This window comes from Notothenia rossii (assembly GCF_949606895.1).
Source record: "Notothenia rossii genome assembly, chromosome: 2".
In the NCBI taxonomy this organism is placed as follows: Eukaryota; Metazoa; Chordata; class Actinopteri; order Perciformes; family Nototheniidae; genus Notothenia; species Notothenia rossii.
In genome coordinates this window covers 60,252,927-60,273,594 of record NC_136904.1, presented here as the reverse complement: position 1 = coordinate 60,273,594, position 20,668 = coordinate 60,252,927, and the positions used below count along the sequence as shown (strand labels likewise).

The 20,668-nt window shown below is 40.0% G+C and overlaps 3 protein-coding genes across 3 annotated transcripts; 2 read left to right on the top strand and 1 right to left on the bottom strand.

The window, feature by feature from the left end:
• Window positions 1-2,645: 2,645 nt before the first annotated feature.
• Window positions 2,646-4,503, bottom strand: LOC307028524 (uncharacterized protein). Its single transcript, XM_079663613.1, has 3 exons — window positions 4,386-4,503; window positions 4,173-4,232; window positions 2,646-3,640 (listed from the first exon to the last, which is right to left on the bottom strand). The coding sequence occupies exons 1-3, from the start codon at window positions 4,415-4,417 to the stop codon at window positions 3,139-3,141; spliced, it is 594 nt and encodes a 197-aa protein (XP_079519739.1). The 5' UTR covers window positions 4,418-4,503; the 3' UTR covers window positions 2,646-3,138.
• A 3,750-nt stretch (window positions 4,504-8,253) lies between these two features.
• Window positions 8,254-13,692, top strand: LOC307029647 (N-lysine methyltransferase KMT5A-A-like; the record flags this gene model as incomplete). The annotated part of the gene is made up of 6 exons (XM_079665728.1): window positions 8,254-9,817; window positions 11,625-11,720; window positions 12,518-12,649; window positions 12,768-12,930; window positions 13,125-13,317; window positions 13,615-13,692. The coding sequence occupies exons 1-6, from the start codon at window positions 9,760-9,762 to the stop codon at window positions 13,690-13,692; spliced, it is 720 nt and encodes a 239-aa protein (XP_079521854.1). The 5' UTR covers window positions 8,254-9,759.
• Window positions 13,693-14,009: 317 nt separating this feature from the next.
• On the top strand, window positions 14,010-18,709 carry LOC307030320 (uncharacterized protein). Its single transcript, XM_079666664.1, has 8 exons — window positions 14,010-14,074; window positions 14,397-14,465; window positions 15,179-15,247; window positions 15,570-15,638; window positions 15,961-16,029; window positions 16,352-16,420; window positions 17,134-17,202; window positions 17,497-18,709. Exons 1-8 carry the CDS (start codon window positions 14,039-14,041, stop codon window positions 17,536-17,538), a joined length of 492 nt encoding a protein of 163 aa, XP_079522790.1. The 5' UTR covers window positions 14,010-14,038; the 3' UTR covers window positions 17,539-18,709.
• The last annotated feature ends 1,959 nt before the right edge of the window (window positions 18,710-20,668 follow it).

Sequence of the window (20,668 nt, the reverse complement as noted above, 5' to 3'; positions counted from 1 at the left end):
TAATGTTTCGCTAACTCCTTTAAGGAAGACCTCCATTAAAAAGGGCGAGAGCAGCCCCACACCGGAAGAATTGATCGCCATTGTAGAAAAATATGAGGAGAGGGAAAGAGCTTATGGTGGTGCGGACCATCAGGATAGGGAGGGGGTCCATTGTCAGGAAGCGGAAGAATTATTGAGAAGAGAGAAGGAAGAAATAGAACAAGTACGTCAGGACAGAATGAATAAAGAGCAGGAGGGCGGTAGCCAACAACAAGCAGGTGGGGAAGGGTACAGTGAAAGTTCTCCCGAGGGCGAGGGCAGTTTGAGTGACCTGCCGTTCCAAGAACGGCAGGCACAAACAGGCCATTACTACCCCAGCAAGGGAGGGGCATCGGGGGATGAGAGTGGTGAGTGTTCCTCTGGAGCAAAACAGGGAGATGTCAACGGCAGGGTGTGCAAGAGCAAGGTTAAGTACATACATATGACAGGAACAATCTCTGAACTGACTGCTACACAGGTCCTTGCACTTCCCCGTATGAGTTTGAGATCCCAACACACCTCAGAAGACCCCACACCTCATCCCTTTATTGCTCCAGTATTACAGGCTCCTTTGGTGGCACTCCCCAATGGGAATACCGCTTACCACCCTTTCTCACTAGGAGATGTGCATGCACTGGTTGACAAAATGCCGCTACCTACTGAGGGAGGGAGACATTGGATGAGAAAGTTTGCTGATATGTCAGTAGGACAAACAATCTGCCTTGGTGATTTCAGGAGGATATTAGCACAACAGACTTCCAGCCATGACGTAAAGAAAGTTGAGGAAAGATCAGGAACAGTAACAATGAACGATAACCAGCCTATCTCTTCCAACAACATACACAGCTTGCTGAGCTTGGCAATGAGAGCACATTTCCCACAGACGGGAGGAGGTTACGGCTCACTGTCTTTCACGTTCACACCTGGGGAGGCCGCAGCAACCATGTTGGTCAGGTCACGCCAACAATACATAGTAGCTACTGACTGTAGTCCAGAAAATAGTGACCAACATATGCAGATGTTCCGTAAAGCAATATTAGCAGCAGTACCTGCCGAGATTAAAGCTCTTATGGAGGACAACCCAGAAGTTGATCTACTAAACACGCAGACATGGGAGCGTCATCTGGGCCATCATGTAGGAAAATTTAACAAACAACTTACAAAGAATAAAACTGAGGAAGAAGAGTTAAGAGTGCAACTACTCCGTGCTCAGCTAGAAATAGCCCGTAAAACAGTTCAAAATTAGAAGAAAAGTGCCAAACAGCTGATTGTTCATCCTGTGGCGCCGGCAGACCAGGCACCGGGGCCGCGAAACCCAAATGGGGGTTTTCCCAACCAAGGTCCATTCTATAACCAGCCCCAATACGGCTACAATAATGGTTTTCAGCAACAGAGGGGCGGGTTCAGAGGCAGGCCTAGGGGTAGAGGAGGGTTTCAAACAGCTCCAGGAATGTACCCATATCAACAGAGGGCGTGTTTCATCTGTGGACAGACCGGCCACTGGTACAAGATGTGCCCGACGGGAACCCCTCCACAGGAAGGGCGGGGACAAGGGGGACAGAGAGGGCATGGACAAGGGAACAGAGCAGATATGCAGTATGTCCAGAAACCCCATGAGGCAGCCCCACAGGCCCAACACCAAGACCAGGGTCACGTTGCACCAAATGTGATGGCTGCTCCCTATGGCCAGTTTGTCCAGTACGAACAAGACTATTACCCACCACAATGAGGTCGCCCAGGGAACCCTGAATGTACGGGCCTGGCGGACCCTTACATGGACATGACTGTAAAACACGCGAAATTACCGTTCCTTGTTGATTCAGGAGCTCGATATTCAACTATCAACTCCCCCGTTTTTAACACATCCAAGTCCAGTAATACGGTCTCAGTCATAGGGTTTTCGGGAGAAATAGAGCAGGTGCCGCTCACTACGCCATTAACCACCAGAATAGCGGGCCAGCTATTTCTTCATCAGTACATTTTGGCACCCCAAAGTCCGGCTAACCTCATGGGGCGGGATGTTCTTATCAAAGCTAACGCCTCGATCCTCTGTTCCCCCGACGGACTAATAATATCATTCCCAAATGGCACTCGCCTCAATTGTTCACTGTCAACCATAAAGTCAGCTTCTCAAATGATGTTGGCCCAATCCACTGCAGCAGAAGCAACTCAGCAGGCCACTATATACTGGGGGTTGCTCGACCGGCCCCAAGACAAGACACCAGGACTATTTTCCATTTTTCAACAATGGAAGCCGTGGATTAACCTCCTCACCCTGGTGAAATAGACCATGGTTGACCATGGTTGACCATGGTCAACCATGCTCTCCGAACCATGGTTGTACCATGATCAACCATGGTCAACCATGGTTGGGAAGTGGCATCACGGTTTGAGACCATGGTAAAATGGAAACCATGGTTAACCATGGTATCAAACCATGATTCTTGACCATGGTTAGGAAGGAGAATTTGGTTGATCAAACCATGGTAGACCATGGTCAAACCATGGTCAAGCCATGGTCGACCATGGTTAAACAATGGTATGGTTGACCATGAAAACAATGGTCAAGCCATGATAGACCATGGTCAAACCATGGTCGACCATGGTTAAAATGGCATGGTTGACCATGAAAACAATGGTTGACCATGGAACAATGGTGGACTGTCGGTACAAAATGTCAAAGAACAATGGTTGACCACAAATAATAAAACAATAGATTGATGCAGACATAATGGTGTTGTTTATGAATGACACATGGTTTACAAAGATGTACATTTGAACTTCAAATTAGAAAAGTCTGGTTAATACAAGTTCATAATTCTCCAATATATTTGCCCAGCTGGGGCCAGACTTTTTTATTTTGTGTTTTATTGATCCACTGACATTAAAACAGACAATTTGGGCAATTGCGACAAATTGTTAAGCAAAGAATTTTTCCTTTTCTATTCCCTCTCTCCATTCAGAAAAAAATACCAATGTTCACACCCCCCCCCCCCACCCCCGTCTGACCATTGAAGTGAGGTTATCCCCCCCCCCCTTCCAAAAATCTAAAAAGTTGAAGAAAATATGTAAAACACAAAATAAAAAAGTCTGTCTTGAAGAGCATGATCACCTACTTGTTCATGTTGTACTCTTGGTCAAGCATTTCTGTACAGCATGAACAAGTGGGGTGATCATGCTCCTCTTCAGCTGGGGAAATTTCCCCATCACAACCGACAGCATTCTGCCAAAAAGTCGCAGATCAAAGGGTGGCTTGGCAATTGTTTTGCTGTTTGAAGCCTTCCCCGAGACGCTGTGGCTTAAAATGTAAGCCCGGGGGAACAGCTGGCACAAAACAATTTTGACAGCCAGGAATGGTTTGTCCTCGTGCCGAATCAACTCATAAAGGGCCTCCTCCGAAGGTGATGGTGACGGTGATTTTGGCGACGGTGATTTTGGCGACGGCGATGTTGGCGACGGTGATTTTGGCGACGGTGATGCGACCTCCAATGTTGGCAGTGATGGTGATGGTAGAGAGCTGCCATGTTCGGCAGGGTTGCAGTGGCGCCTAATTCTCTTGATCTGCGCCTTCAGCTTCCTCACCTCCTCTTCCATTTCCTTAAACTCTTTACGAGTTACAAAGCTGGAAAACAAAATGCATATTTTTTAGGAATCATTTTGTATTATTTTTAGGAGGAATAATTAAGTACACATTTTTCATGAAAATTAATTAACATATAATGTCAGTAATTTTGTAGTTCTTTTTTTAAATTATGAGAACTGTACCTTAATCCTAAAAGGTATTCAAGTGTAGCATAGGGCCTACTTGTTTTAGCTTAATTTTCCTTTTGGCTAAACATCAACTCATTAGACTCCTGAGAAATAGTTCTCATCTTTCGGGCTACTCGTCTTCTTGCCTGAAATCGGACTCGTTTCAGGTTGTTTGGTGTCACCATAGCTGTACAAAATGCATGATTTTTTTACAAGGAATACTAACAGATCAAATGTTTGTAACCATGGTAGTATTGTCAGTATTTTTCTAAATTGTTAGAACTGTTACCTTAATCCTAAATAGTATTCAAATGGTCCAAAATTAAACATACTTGTTTTAGTTTAGTTTTCATTAGACATAAGACTCCTGAGAATAAGCAATTAAGCATGATATAAGTTCTTACTCGTCTTTGGGTCTACTTGTCTCCGTTGAACTCGTTTGAGGCTGTTTGGCGTCACCATTGCTGTACAGAAAAATAATATTTAACTGAATAAAATATAAACAGAAGAACAAGACACTAAAGTACAGGAGTGCCCGGTAACATGTTTAATTAAATATTTTTTTAAATACAAAATTAACATATTTCATGATTTACAGTATTTATCTTGAAACCTACCCATTGGTCTTCTCTGCAATTCTTTGGGCCATGTCGGCCACCACAGGGACATTCACTGGTGTCTTCTTTGTTGGCTTTTGGCCTTGGGCTGGCTTTGGTTGATCAGTGTCACAGACCCTGGTGAAAAATTTGGATCCTTGGAAAGAATATCCAAGTCTTTCTTTTGCCCTGTAAATAAATTAGATCAACAAATATAAATGTTAGCACTGGTTAGAGTGTAATTTTTAGACCAGTGAAATTACAGACAGATTTACAGTAGAAATGGTTATGCCATATGGCCTGTCTAAAAAAATAATGCTCCACAAGTGTGACGGAGGGGTAAAAAATAAAAAGTTGTATAAATTGTTTTTTGGTGTGAATACTATGAAAGTTGATATATTAAATATTTGAAAAATCACATATAATATTGCCAGTTTCTTCCGAATTATGTGTAATGTGTATGTTTCTATTGTGTTTCGCGGTTTTCTAGAAACACACCTTAATTGGTATAAAGTGTCAACACAGCAAGTCATATTAATTACATACACATTTTTATCTCTCAAATTACCTTAACCAATACATGTATCTAACAGTTATAAAGGTAAAATTTGTATAAAGCCATGATTATAAAAAATATATTTACTGCAAAAATTGTATACATTTTAATTCAAATAGATAAGGAGGGTAGACTACCTTGCACTTAGCATCTTTAAAAAGGTACTAAAACTTAATATTTTCTGAAGAGAAACTATCAAAATTCTTCACAATATACTAAGGCCCTAGCCTAGACTAGTTGAAAATTTATCAATCTCATTTGTATAATATGAGTGTCAAATTAGTTATGAGATCACAAAGTCAGAATTTGTATTTATCCACTGATGCATAATGTGGCAATACATTCACGCAAAGGTAGCTTATATACTCAAATAATGAGATTTTTGCATTTAAAATGGTTTCAAATAATTCTCAAGATCAAGCTCTTATGATTTAAAGGTTAAACAGCTCCAAGGAGACTGGAAATGAAAAAGATATAGGCCTACTGTCACACAAAAAGCGTAGCGTATGTTATAGGTCTAACACTCCTGACATTTTGACGTGCATAAAAATCATTTATTTCGCACAAAATTGTACATATATGTATTATATATATATTCTACATATATCCTCTAGGCTAGTCTAGGCCTATAATAATAATCATTGTCAACATATACACAGTGATAGTCATAGTTTACATACCTATACTGTACACTATGGCCCGGTGCAACCCAGGGTAGCCAGGGCACTGAGCTTGTACTTCTTCCCCAACGTGGTACTCTGACAGCTCTTTCCTAGGTATTTTTATCAAGTTCAGGCTCACGACCGTCCCCTGTCGGTCTGCAGGCCACCACATCAGTGCGTGTGTCGTCATCTTGAGTATCTTGGCTGAGTTACACTTTAATAAATGACTTGCAGATGTAGAATTAAAATCTAGGCAATTTGGCCGATCGTGACGCTAACTGGCAAGATCGGAAAAGGTTGCCTTCGCGCCAACGGTTATGGAACAGCGAATGGCATCATCTGGATCATCTGGGATTTCTGGAGACCAATCAAAACACTTGATATTCGGCCAGTCTGAGGAAATTTCCGCGGGAGACTGCTCCATAGACTCCAATCGCCCGCCGAGAAAATACGAGATTTCGAATGAGACTTCGAGAGCAAGACAAGATGGCGTACTGTGCACGCAACACGAGTTCATATTTACTTTTAGGCTGAACTCGTACTCCTAAATGAACAAACTGGACTCATTCAGCAAACTACAAAGATGTCAAAGGAAGACTGCTACTCGATCCAGACTGACACTGATGGAAACACAAGGTTTAAGTGTTCTGAATGCGGGAGGATTCTATCACGGAAAGAACGCATCCTGTCTCATCTCGTCAGTGCTCACAACAAAAGTAAGTCTGCCAGATGAAATTCGATTTTTGCGAGATAAGCTTAGTCTACAGGGCTCGACATTAAGGACTGCCCGATGGCCCGGGGCCATCTAGTATTTAGCGCGGGCCATGAAGCCTCACCTGCTGGTTGCCCGATCGGGCAATCTATTATACCAGTATCATGCAGCTCGCGGATCCAGTAATGAGTGACCCGACAGTAAAACTAAACATATCTATAACTAGTTTAGGTAGTTTGAGAGGTAATTAAAATAGCTACGTGTGATATTCTAACCTGAAGTGTGTGTTTTGTTCCGCTCACCGCTGCATGTGATCATGCAGAGCTGCGTGTCGACTCGTCAGCAGCAGCTGATCTCTCTCTCCCGTCAGATTAGACTTCACTCGCGTTTATGTCCATATCGATCGGATCCAGCTAGTTTTAGCTAATGATATGACTACCTGCTTATTAAAAGACACCGTGACCTAAACAATAAGTGTCGCTATGCAACTGGGTGAGGCCACAAAGTATAGCGCAGCATTATGCATTTGTTTGCATGCCCACCGGAACCCCGAGGCATTAGCAACAGATCAACGCACAATCAACCCATAAAGCACATCTCTTCCTCCACATTAAGTGTTACACATTAGAATTGACTACTCTTGTCTGTCACATACTCTTCTTGTCTGTCACATAAGTGGCGCAACTGAAGCGGTATTGCGCTAAAGGGAAATTATTTTGACCGGACATTTTGACCGAAGAGATTTAGATTTGCTTGCTAACGGGAACTCTGACGTCGCCATTGTGTGTTCTTCGCGGATGCACTCGGCTGCTCGGGTCTGCTCGGTCAGCTTTCGGATGAGGAGGCATTCCTTCGACCAACTTACAGTAGATAACATTACAAACATTTTTAACAGGGGCCATAATAGCGTAAATAATGTTTGTTTTGGCAGTTATAACTGCATGTAATGTTATCTACTTTTTTACATCTGGGAAGGCATTTGCCTTCATCAGATGGAAAGTGTCTTGACCAACAACTTAAGTATTTATTATAGCTATGCAGGGCATGCAAGCGAGCAAACACAAACAAGTGAAATGAAGAATACTATTGAAATTGTAATATTGTGGTGGTTCAACTTATAATTCAGTCTATAGAATGCACCAGACAGCATCTAAGAAGACCTGCAAAAATCTAAATGTTCTAGGGGGAGGCCCCCCAAACCCTTCGTGCGTCATTTCGTCCGGCGCATTTTTCAGGGCAATCTCTATTGGGCTCAGGGCCATCTGTAATAACAACAACAACAGTGTGTGTGTGTGTGTGTGTGTGTGTGTGTGTGTGTGTGTGTGTGTGTGTGTGTGTGTGTGTGTGTGTGTGTGTGTGTGTGTGTGTGTGTGTGTGTGTGTGTGTGTGTGCACCTTTGTTAATTAAGAGGACTTTTGGTATGAATACACACCGACATTAGCCAGACATTTTTTATTAACAGGACAGGGTCGGTGTCCTGCTAATAAATAAAAATTCTAAAAGCGTAGAAGTGTTTCTATATGTGTAGAAAGCTTAAATACCCCAAAAAAAAAAAAAGACCTTTTTATTCACAAAACCCAGAAATTGTGTATTTTCTGTGTGTCAGAACAGCGCTCGTACAGCTGGTTTTGGGTATTGCACCCGCTCATGAATATTCACACAGAAGGAGCTCTGATTGGCTGACTGCCGGATGGTCCTGACAATTCATGTTTCTGTGAAAAATGCTGTGTTTGTAATAATAATAATAATAATAATAATAATAATAATAATAATAACATAATAATAATTAATTATTATTATGTTATTATTATTATTATTATCATTATTATTATTATTATTATTATTATTATTATTATTATTATTATGTCTAATACTACCTACATTTCATTGCACCTTTACTATAGCTTTTATCTGATAATATACTTTTAGGGACTCAGTGCTTTAGTAGTCCATATCGGTCTTTGTCTCAAGACCACTTTTTTGAGGTCTTGTCTTTGAATTGACTGCATTTTACCATTGTATTATTTCATTCTTAGACAAGGCTGAATTTATACCAAGACTGCTCAAGATCTTAACTGCAGGGATATTACATAACTTCCATTGTCAGATGTAATTGTTTATTTGTTATTTATTGTTATTGGATATAAAAATGCATGCCCAACATAGAGTACACCACCTTGTGCCCTTAGTAAAAATGTGGATGTTGTTTTGTCAAAGTAGTCCTTCAATATAAATAAATGCTCACAAAATGGTTCAGAAATGTAAAATCAGGATATACATATCTCTCTCCGAACACATATCTATCATTGCACACATAAATGTGTATTGTTTTATGTAAATGTGAAAAATTCCACATTTATCCACATTTTTTATCAACACATGAATATTTATTGCTTTTTATGTATAAAGTGCTCTGCATTTCATACACGAAAGGCTAGTTTGTGAATGCAGGTTGAATAGTTTCTATATAAATGTAACAACACAAAATATATCTTTAATGAAAATTGCTAACACTTGAATTAAAATTCTTGTGGATATCTATTACAAACATTCTTGTGTGGATCTAAAACATTTTTAGAAACAAACCACATTTATGCAGATAGAGAAATGTATATGTAAATCCTCATTCTACCATGTGTGAATCATTATGTGTGCATTTATTTATATTGTGACTGATCCATAGTCAACGCTGCCCGTCCCCCCGTCATATGTAGAACAATATTGAAAATTGTATTGTGTTAGGTGGATGGTAAAACATAGACAAAGAGTGCTGAATTAAGATTGTAAGACTAATTTCAGCTCATTAGCGTCTGTTTGTATTTGTTTGCTCAAAGCAAACAACATTCCCACTCATACGACACTCATCTCTGCAATACTTCTAGAATAGAATTGGGAGGGATGAAACCCTCTTTAATAGTCTCACATGCAGAGCACACAGTGAAATTTGGCCTCTGCATTTAACCCATCCTAGTACCAGGAGCCTAGTACTAGGAGCAGTGGGAAGCTAGTGGGCAGCTAGTGTACAGCGCCCGGGGAGCAATGAAAGTGAGGGGGTAAGGGGGGTGTCCGGTACCTTGCTCAAGGGCACCACGGCAGAGCAGGAGGTGAACTGGGACCTCTCCAAGTAGTGGTCCACACTCCATATTTTAGGTCTGGTCGGGGACTTGAACCGGCGACCCTACGGCTCCCAGTCCAAGCCCCCTATGACTGAGCCACTACCCATCCAACACATTTACAAACCGAAATTCAGGTGAAGTTAGGATTTTGTGTAAAACATAAATAAAAACAGACTACAATGCTTTTCTAATTGTTGTTGACCTATATTCAGTTGAATCCACTACAAATACAAGATGTTTAATATTCAAACTGATAAACTGTTTAATATTCTTTCATTTTGAATTTGATTACTGCAACACGTTTCATAAAGCTGGGACAGTGTCAACAAAAGACTGGGAAAGTTGAAGAATGCTACAAAAATCCCAGTTTGGAACATTCCCCAGGTCAACAGGTGAACTGGAAACAGGTGAGTGTCATGATTGGGTATAAAAGAAGCCTCAAATATTTTCAAGCAAGGATGGGGCGAGGTTCCCCACTTTGTGAAGAACTGCGTGAGCAAATAGTCCAACAGTTTAAGAACAACGTTTCTCAACGTACAATTGAGAGGAAATTAGGGATTCCATCATTCTGGTTTGGTGTGAAAGTGGCAACAGAGAACTGTTCGGGCTCCATGCTGGTTCAACAGCGGTTCGCAATTGGTTCTCAATGTTGAACCAGTTTGCTTTTCCGCTGACCAGAGCCTCCTGTATGAGCTACGTCATCACGTCGCTGTTAACGCCGCGGCGTAAAGCCTACATCACAACAACAATGGCGTCTTACATCGGAGCTGTGCTTCTGTTGCTCTTAAGCTTATGAAGCATGATTGAATTGAAGAACAACTTGTGCACCTTTCAGGGATTCAAACTTGTTGTTTTGGAACCCCCTATTTAGTTTTTCACCTGCTGGGCCCAGAGTAAAATGCTTTGGTGAGCATAAACTAGAGGGGAACAGCAAACACCAGTGTGATTTTGGTGAAGTTGTGACTATCTTGGACAAAGATATAGGGGGGGGGGGGATCCAAATCCGGCAGCACCTGCTCTGCTGGATTTGGAAGCCCCTCTTTAATTTTGTACCTGCTGGGCCCAGAGTAAAATGCTTTTGTGAGCACACACTAGAGGGGAACAGGCAACAGTGTGATTTTGGTGACGTTGTGACTGTCCTGGACAAAGTTGTAGGGGGGGTGCCATATCTAGCAGGAGAAATACCTGCTCTGCTGAACATGTTATGTAGAGAACAGTGCAGATCTTCCCTATTGACACCAGTAAAAACCTAGTCTAAAATAAGGAACATTAATAGTGTGATAGAGGCACAGATATAAGATCAATAATACACTTTATTTTAGGGCACCTTTCAAAACATTCAATGTCACTTCAAAATAAAATAAAAAATAAAATATGAGTGGCATTACAATACAAACATGTGTTGAGTAGGAAATCACAGAGGACAATCACATTCAAAGGAGCAATTAAAGTGAGTGAAGCCAGTTTGAAAAAATTATCTTTGAGGCTTGATTGAAAATAACACATTGTCTGACATTATCATATATGTTATATCATTACTGTTATATAATTGCTTACTATTCGTGGTTATCAAGTATCAGACACTTAAACAACAGCGAAGGTTTTAAGAAATAGGACTATACTGACAAATTACATATTATCCTGTCATTGTCTGTGCTGAAGGAGGAACATAACAGAGTGGGACTACACTTAAAAACGGAAGTTTGTTCCAATACGAAGATTGTGACAGATCTGAAAAGTGTCCTTAAAGCGAGCCTCCTCGCAATTGTATGCACATTATTTATTCAACCGTTTGCTGTTTAATCTGATGGGAAATAAATATATCATTCAAAAGATGCACGTCCTCGCGAACAGGGCTTCAATCTACGGCAAGGCTTCAATCTACGGCATAACACCGGCATTGCTGACTCTTCTCAGCCTCTCAAATCATATTAAATTGATCCTTTTTCCATTAAAGGGAAACACTGCTTAAGCAAGGGAGCACCACGTTCCCAGCAGGTAACCACGAAAATTATTTCAGTGTCCGGCCCGGGCCGAGCAGGCATCATCATATGTCCGAAAAATAGGCAGAGTATCCGGATTACATGGAGCTCAGCTCAATGTTACAATAAGTTATAATTTACTTTTAATAAGGTAACTTTACCTTTGTTTACATGCATCCAATCATGAATGTATACATTTGCCCTTAATAATATTTTGACGTTTGGGAATCAGCATTCCGTGGAAATTCACAAGGGGGAGGGACTCCCCGGACTGCGGTGGCAGTGAGGCCATATTCGCATTTCATTCCCCAGACGTCACAAGTTCAAGGTAGGACTGGTGTAAAAAATTAAATGACACTGCTAATGTTATCTTTTAATTCTTGTTTCGAAGCTTGTCACTGTTTTTATATTGGAAGCTTGTTGAAACTGTATGGAATGACAGGTTTTAGGGTAAAACGTTAGCAGCTACGGCTAATGCTAGCTTATTTGGGGACACATGTCAGCATTCATCTAGTCAGTAGGCCTACATTTGCGTTTTTTATTCCAAATAATGTTATTTAAGGCAGTTTTTTCCATACATTTATTGAGCAAGCATTTGTAGATAATATTGATGAGCTTAATTCATCCTGGTAAGTTCCAACTCCATGTGAGTTGGAACTTAAAAGTAAAAGTAGCATGCTTCACAGACATAGCATGCTTCACAGACATAGCTGTTAGCCCGTTGCTGTGTTAACAGTGAACTATGCTCTGATTAAGTTGATGAAATATCTCAGATATTTAGCGTGATTGCTGACTGTTACCTATGTTATTGCCGTCTTATAATCACAGCTTTCCATGTCTTACATTTGTCTGCACTTTTCAAGCTGTTAGCTGCTGGAAGCAGCCAGTTAGTTAGCCATCTGTTTCTGCATCTGAATTTAAAGTTCATTTAAACCCATACAGCGTAACAGCGTTAACACTGGTTGAGATTTTGAGGGAAGCATCCAGTGAAAATATGAAGCTGAACAGTTTATTTAGTTTATAGATGCCAAATGCAGTGACTTATCAGCCATTGTTACACATATTAAGCTGTTTCAGTGGCATGGCTTTCATAGATAATCAAAGGTTCTGTTTTCTCACCAACAGTGAAAATAATGGATATGACATCAGCAAGACCTCGGAGAGCAAAGATTAAACCGCGAGAAGAGGCTGCACATTTTTCATCCGTGTGCAAAGACAAGGATGGATTTGATGTGAAATTCATCAATTCCTATAAAGGTGAGTGACAAAAGTATTTTGTCACTATTTTGTGTACTATTCTTGTCATGAGCATGACAAATGTGTATTGTTTTTTAACCTCATCACTTCTCCTGACCCATCCTCTGATCTTTGTTAGGTCGAGGAGTTTTCAGCTGCCGACCGTTTCAAAATGGAGACTTCCTCATTGAATACAGAGGGGAAGTCATTACAAAGTCTGAACGTGAAAACCGGCATAAACTATATCATAATGCACTCAAGGTTTTCATGTTCGACTTTCGTTTTAATGGACAAGAGTTATGGTAGGTAAATATTGTAATGTTATTTCTAAATGTGTAGTTACCCAGACATACAAACACTGCTATATTGATGTTAAGTTGGGCATACAGTGTACATTTTGAGACTTTTTTTGTCTATATGTATTTAATCTAATGCTAGTTTGCTGTGGTTGTAATACTGTTAGTTTGTAATCAGAATTGTGTCCTTGCCCAATCAGTGTTGATGCTGCCAAAGAGGACAACTCCCTAGGGAGACTTGTCAACGATGACCATGTGAACCCGAACTGCAAAATGAAATTGATCAAAGTGGATGGAAAGCCCCATCTTTGTCTTTTTGCACTCAAAGACATCAGTCCCGGACAAGAGATAGCTTATGACTACAGCGATTCTGATTGGCCATGGAGATGCAGGGTAATTATGAATGGTGTCTTGTATCATCACTGCTATGTAAATCTATCATTTAACACTATTTTCACAATAAACTTAGCTCTGCCATGTCCAATATGTTAGTCACATGGAAAATTGAACAGTTCTATAAGAAATGCTATTAATACATAAGATGATTTTAAATTATGGCCATTGACTTGATGACCTGTTATTGAACTATGAGGTGGATATTGTGTGTTAACTCACAACAAGAGCCAGTAAAGCATTTGTGTACTACTATGGATGTTTAGTGATTCAACTTGGTCCTTCTTCATCCCCAAGATTTCCACTGAGACTCTGCATGAAGATGGTGCCATGACATCTGAGTCCCATTGTGATGACATTCAACAGGTGAGTTAACCACAACTCAATGTTGGTATTAGTTACATGTTTCTTTCCAGTTATAAACCATGTAGACTGGATTTGAATTGTGAGGTTCGATACACAGGTCCTGTGTATTACTCTACCGGACCGCTTTAGACATTAAGAGGACTGTGTGTCAATGCCTTTTTTCTTCTTACTGTTAAACTGAATGATCATACTCTTTAGATATTACATACTATAATCAGTGTCTTTCTACATGATTGTGTTAACTCACAACAAGAGCCAGTAAAGCATTTGTGTACTACTATGGATGTTTAGTGATTCAACTTGGTCCTTCTTCATCCCCAAGATTTCCACTGAGACTCTGCATGAAGATGGTGCCATGACATCTGAGTCCCATTGTGATGACATTCAACAGGTGAGTTAACCACAACTCAATGTTGGTATTAGTTACATGTTTCTTTCCAGTTATAAACCATGTAGACTGGATTTGAATTGTGAGGTTCGATACACAGGTCCTGTGTATCACTCTACCGGACCGCTTTAGACATTAAGAGGACTGTGTGTCAATGCCTTTTTTCTTCTTACTGTTAAACTGAATGATCATACTCTTTAGATATTACATACTATAATCAGTGTCTTTCTACATGATTGTGTTAACTCACAACAAGAGCCAGTAAAGCATTTGTGTACTACTATGGATGTTTAGTGATTCAACTTGGTCCTTCTTCATCCCCAAGATTTCCACTGAGACTCTGCATGAAGATGCTGCCATGACATCTGAGTCCCATTGTGATGACATTCAACAGGTGAGTTAACCACAACTCAATGTTGGTATTAGTTACATGTTTCTTTCCAGTTATAAACCATGTAGACTGGATTTGAATTGTGAGGTTCGATACACAGGTCCTGTGTATCACTCTACCGGACCGCTTTAGACATTAAGAGGACTGTGTGTCAATGCCTTTTTTCTTCTTACTGTTAAACTGAATGATCATACTCTTTAGATATTACATACTATAATCAGTGTCTTTCTACATGATTGTGTTAACTCACAACAAGAGCCAGTAAAGCATTTGTGTACTACTATGGATGTTTAGTGATTCAACTTGGTCCTTCTTCATCCCCAAGATTTCCACTGAGACTCTGCATGAAGATGGTGCCATGACATCTGAGTCCCATTGTGATGACATTCAACAGGTGAGTTAACCACAACTCAATGTTGGTATTAGTTACATGTTTCTTTCCAGTTATAAACCATGTAGACTGGATTTGAATTGTGAGGTTCGATACACAGGTCCTGTGTATCACTCTACCGGACCGCTTTAGACATTAAGAGGACTGTGTGTCAATGCCTTTTTTCTTCTTACTGTTAAACTGAATGATCATACTCTTTAGATATTACATACTATAATCAGTGTCTTTCTACATGATTGTGTTAACTCACAACAAGAGCCAGTAAAGCATTTGTGTACTACTATGGATGTTTAGTGATTCAACTTTGTCCTTCTTCATCCCCAAGATTTCCACTGAGACTCTGCATGAAGATGCTGCCATGACATCTGAGTCCCATTGTGATGACATTCAACAGGTGAGTTAACCACAACTCAATGTTGGTATTAGTTACATGTTTCTTTCCAGTTATAAACCATGTAGACTGGATTTGAATTGTGAGGTTCGATACACAGGTCCTGTGTATTACTCTACTGGACCGCTTTAGACACTAAGAGGACTGTGTGTCAATGCTGTTTTTCTTCTTACTGTTAAACTGAATGATCATACTCTTTAGATATTACATACTATAATCAGTGTCTTTCTACATGATTGTGTTAACTCACAACAAGAGCCATTAAAGCATTTGTGTACTACTATGGATGTTTAGTGATTCAACTTGGTCCTTCTTCATCCCCAAGATTTCCACTGAGACTCTGCATGAAGATGGTGCCACGACATCTGAGTCCCATTGTGATGACATTCAACAGGTGAGTTAACCACAACTCAATGTTGGTATTAGTTACATGTTTCTTTCCAGTTATAAACCATGTAGACTGGATTTGAATTGTGAGGTTCGATACACAGGTCCTGTGTATCACTCTACCGGACCGCTTTAGACATTAAGAGGACTGTGTGTCAATGCCTTTTTTCTTCTTACTGTTAAACTGAATGATCATACTCTTTAGATATTACATACTATAATCAGTGTCTTTCTACATGATTGTGTTAACTCACAACAAGAGCCAGTAAAGCATTTGTGTACTACTATGGATGTTTAGTGATTCAACTTTGTCCTTCTTCATCCCCAAGATTTCCACTGAGACTCTGCATGAAGATGCTGCCATGACATCTGAGTCCCATTGTGATGACATTCAACAGGTGAGTTAACCACAACTCAATGTTGGTATTAGTTACATGTTTCTTTCCAGTTATAAACCATGTAGACTGGATTTGAATTGTGAGGTTCGATACACAGGTCCTGTGTATCACTCTACTGGACCGCTTTAGACACTAAGAGGACTGTGTGTCAATGCCTTTTTTCTTCTTACTGTTAAACTGAATGATCATACTCTTTAGATATTACATACTATAATCAGTGTCTTTCTACATGATTGTGTTAACTCACAACAAGAGCCAGTAAAGCATTTGTGTACTACTATGGATGTTTAGTGATTCAACTTGGTCCTTCTTCATCCCCAAGATTTCCACTGAGACTCTGCATGAAGATGCTGCCATGACATCTGAGTCCCATTGTGATGACATTCAACAGGTGAGTTAACCACAACTCAATGTTGGTATTAGTTACATGTTTCTTTCCAGTTATAAACCATGTAGACTGGATTTGAATTGTGAGGTTCGATACACAGGTCCTGTGTATTACTCTACTGGACCGCTTTAGACACTAAGAGGACTGTGTGTCAATGCCTTTTTTCTTCTTACTGTTAAACTGAATGATCATACTCTTTAGATATTACATACTATAATCAGTGTCTTTCTACATGATTGTGTTAACTCACAACAAGAGCCATTAAAGCATTTGTGTACTACTATGGATGTTTAGTGATTCAACTTGGTCCTTCTTCATCCCCAAGATTTCCACTGAGACTCTGCATGAAGATGCTGCCATGACATCTGAGTCCCATTTTGATGACATTCAACAGGTGAGTTAACCACAACTCAATGTTGGTATTAGTTACATGTTTCTTTCCAGTTATAAACCATGTAGACTGGATTTGAATTGTGAGGTTCGATACACAGGTCCTGTGTATCACTCTACTGGACCGCTTTAGACACTAAGAGGACTGTGTGTCAATGCTGTTTTTCTTCTTACTGTTAAACTGAATGATCATACTCTTTAGATATTACATACTATAATCAGTGTCTTTCTACATGATTGTGTTAACTCACAACAAGAGCCAGTAAAGCATTTGTGTACTACTATGGATGTTTAGTGATTCAACTTGGTCCTTCTTCATCCCCAAGATTTCCACTGAGACTCTGCATGAAGATGGTGCCATGACATCTGAGTCCCATTGTGATGACATTCAACAGGTGAGTTAACCACAACTCAATGTTGGTATTAGTTACATGTTTCTTTCCAGTTATAAACCATGTAGACTGGATTTGAATTGTGAGGTTCGATACACAGGTCCTGTGTATCACTCTACCGGACCGCTTTAGACATTAAGAGGACTGTGTGTCAATGCCTTTTTTCTTCTTACTGTTAAACTGAATGATCATACTCTTTAGATATTACATACTATACTACCATACTACCATACTACCATACTACTAAAATACGTGTTAACGTGTTTACCATTGACTGATCTCTTTTTCTGTTTGTAGAGTCACTTGAAAATGCTGTGGAGAGGAATCCCAGCAGGATGAAAAAACAGAAGTGGTCTCCAAAAGAGGTGGCAGCAGTTTTGAGACACTTTAATGCACACATTGCCAAGGGGAAATTGGCGACAATGATAGAATGCAGACAGTGCCAAGCTACAGAGCATCCTATTCTGGCTGGTCGCTCTTTGCAAAATGTTAGAGACTTTGTCAGGAACCAAGGCACGACTCAGAAGAAGAAAGCACTGCTAGAAAAAAGATGACATTTAATCGAACATGCAGTGAGGACAGTTCACAGTTAAACTTTAATTATTATGTTACATGTAGGAGCAATGTTTTATTATAAGGATAATTACAAGATTAAAGCTGTTATGTTAGGAGAATAAAAATGAAATCATTCCGGGGGCTGAGGGGTTGTTGCAGCACATAGTTATATTGAAGGATTGGAACTTCACGGATCAAACACTCATAAACCAAACGTTGCTAAAACAGAAACTAACTACCGTAATAAGGTAAACAACTATCCACAATCCAATTTCATCAAAACAACTTCACACCCGCCGCCCTCTGAGCTGGACAAATCACACAGGTGTCTCTCTGCAGCCAGAGGAGAGAGGAGGGGTCAGGGACCGTCTACGAAGATACTATACTCAATAACTCCTCAGTTGCTTACACTACACATGCAAGTCTGCGGAAATAGGTGGTTTTAGTAGTTTATTTGCAGTATTTTTTTCAGTGTTGCACTTTGTAGACGGTCCCTGACCCCTCCTCTCTCCTCTGGCTGCAGACAGACACCTGTGTTATGTGTCCAGCTTGGAGTGCGGCGGGTGTGAAGTTGTTTTGATGAAAATTGGATTGTGGATAGTTGTTTACCTTATTACGGTAGTTGTATTTTAGCAAAGTTTTGTTTATGAGTGTTTGATCCGTTCCAGTTCCAATCTGTCAATATAACTTCCTTGAAGATCTGCTGCAACGACCCCTCAGCCCCCAGGATAATTTCATCTTTATTCTTCTAACATAGCAACTTTAATCTCGTAATTATGAGTTTATTCTCCTATCTTTTCTTTTTTGTGTGGTCCTAATCCTCTGTTGTTCCAAGGTGGAAGGAGAGTTATATGTTTCAAATAATGAAGATTTAGTCTTCGCTCAATTTTCATGTGAGAAAATGTTACTGTATGTGAAAATAACCATTAAACTTGGCTCATTGTTCACTGTGCAAGGTGCAATACGCCCTTTTGTGTCAGCTTTTAAAAGGTAATGCTCCAAGTAGATGAGCAGTCTTGTAGGGCAAATAGCATTTTGTATTAGTGATAAACCAGTTCCGTCACTTTGCTATAAAATCGGTTCTTTTCATATCGATGATGTAATTGCAATTAGCAGTGCTGCAAATATAAGCATTTACTTGCAAATGTTTTTAATTCGTCTCGGAAGACCTGCTTGTAGTATACCCCTCTGGAGAGTATTAGAATGTGGTTCTACATTTGCATGAAAACAACAGATTGGAAACAGGAGGCAAGCAATAACTAAAACACATAAACATACATATACATTAACATACTTTTAAGCTATATATCTATGGTGCACTATATTGTCTCATTTTTAAATATTACATCACAAATCAGGTATTCCTATGCTGTTGTGCAAAACATTTTGTCCCTTTATAAAAGGTTTGTTTTTGTAATGCACAATCCAACACTTGTTTGTGTAAAGTTATGTTCCATTAAATCATGTTTGCCCCTTTAATACACTTCAGTGACATGTTTGTGTGTTGTATAGCTACTGTCCTCCCAAATAACCATTGTGTCATGGGCGGGGCTTATGCAGCTCATTATCTGCTGTCCTCCTAATTAAGCATGGTGTCAGGTTGTTGTATTTTGAGTTGTGCTATGTGTATTGGACATTTGAAGTGGAATTTGTGTTGTATGGCTCAAAATAGATTTTTTGATATTCAAAACATCTTTGTAAAGCTAGTGGAAAGGGGTGTCCTTCTAATGAAGGAAAAAACGTGTTTGGGTCAAAGTGTCCTTCTAGTTCACAAAAACCAGTAGGGGTGTGTGTGTGTGTGTGTGTGTGTGTGTGTGTGTGTGTGCCATCGAAGCTAATTTAATTTACTTTATTTATTTAATGTATTAATTATTTAATTTAATTTATTATTTATTTAATTTAATTTACACAAGCTAATAATTTAATTTTCTTTCTTCAAATTTGTTGTTTATATTTGTGACCCCATTTAAGGCAGGTTTAGAACAAGGGTACATGTAGACCATGGTTGACCATGGTTTCTAGAAACAAAAGTACGATGTACAAATGTAGGCCATGGTCTACCATGGCTGACCATGGTTTCTTGAAACATACATTTAGATCATGTTCTACCATGGTTGACCATGGTTTCTTGGAACAAGGTACATGTAGACCATGGTCTACCATGGTTGAAGGAAACCATGGTTAGACCATGGTTATAAAAACATGGTAGACCATGGTTGACCATGGTAGAATTTGGTTACCATGGTCAGGCACCATGGTATTTCATGGCCAACCATGGTTTTACCATGGTTGGCCATGAAATACCATGCTGACCATGGTCAACCATGGTCAGATTTCACCAGGCCTTATGGTTCCCCTCCAGATCCTCCCCATCTGACGCTGAATTATGATAGAATGGACGACCAAAGTTATGCATATGCGTATGACGCAGAGGTGGCTATGTCCATTTGGGACGTAGACAGAACCAATTTATTTATGGGTCAAGCAGGGGTGGCTGCATCTGTTGAACTCACTGATGAGCAACTCTATTGGTACCGTATGTCAGCTGAAGCCACACCACACATTTCATTAGCTATCGGGAGGGGCTATGAAGCCAGGGAACTTGGTCCTATGGTAAAGACACTGCTAGAAGTCGAGGATTGGGAACCAACACAAATAGCAGCACTCACATACTCTCCCTCACACAAGGCTTATGCTCTAAAAATCTACACACAAGAATGCATCTTCATGGAGAGACACGAAGTGGAGAGACATCACGGTAGAGAAAAGACTGACCATTCATTTACTGAAGACATGTTGCGTGACCTCCCACCTGACCTGTGGGCATCTGACTCTCATGACGTAGGTTTCTGCTCAAAGGCTGCACCAATAACATTTGAAGTGAGTAGCACTATGCCTGTATATCAACCACAGT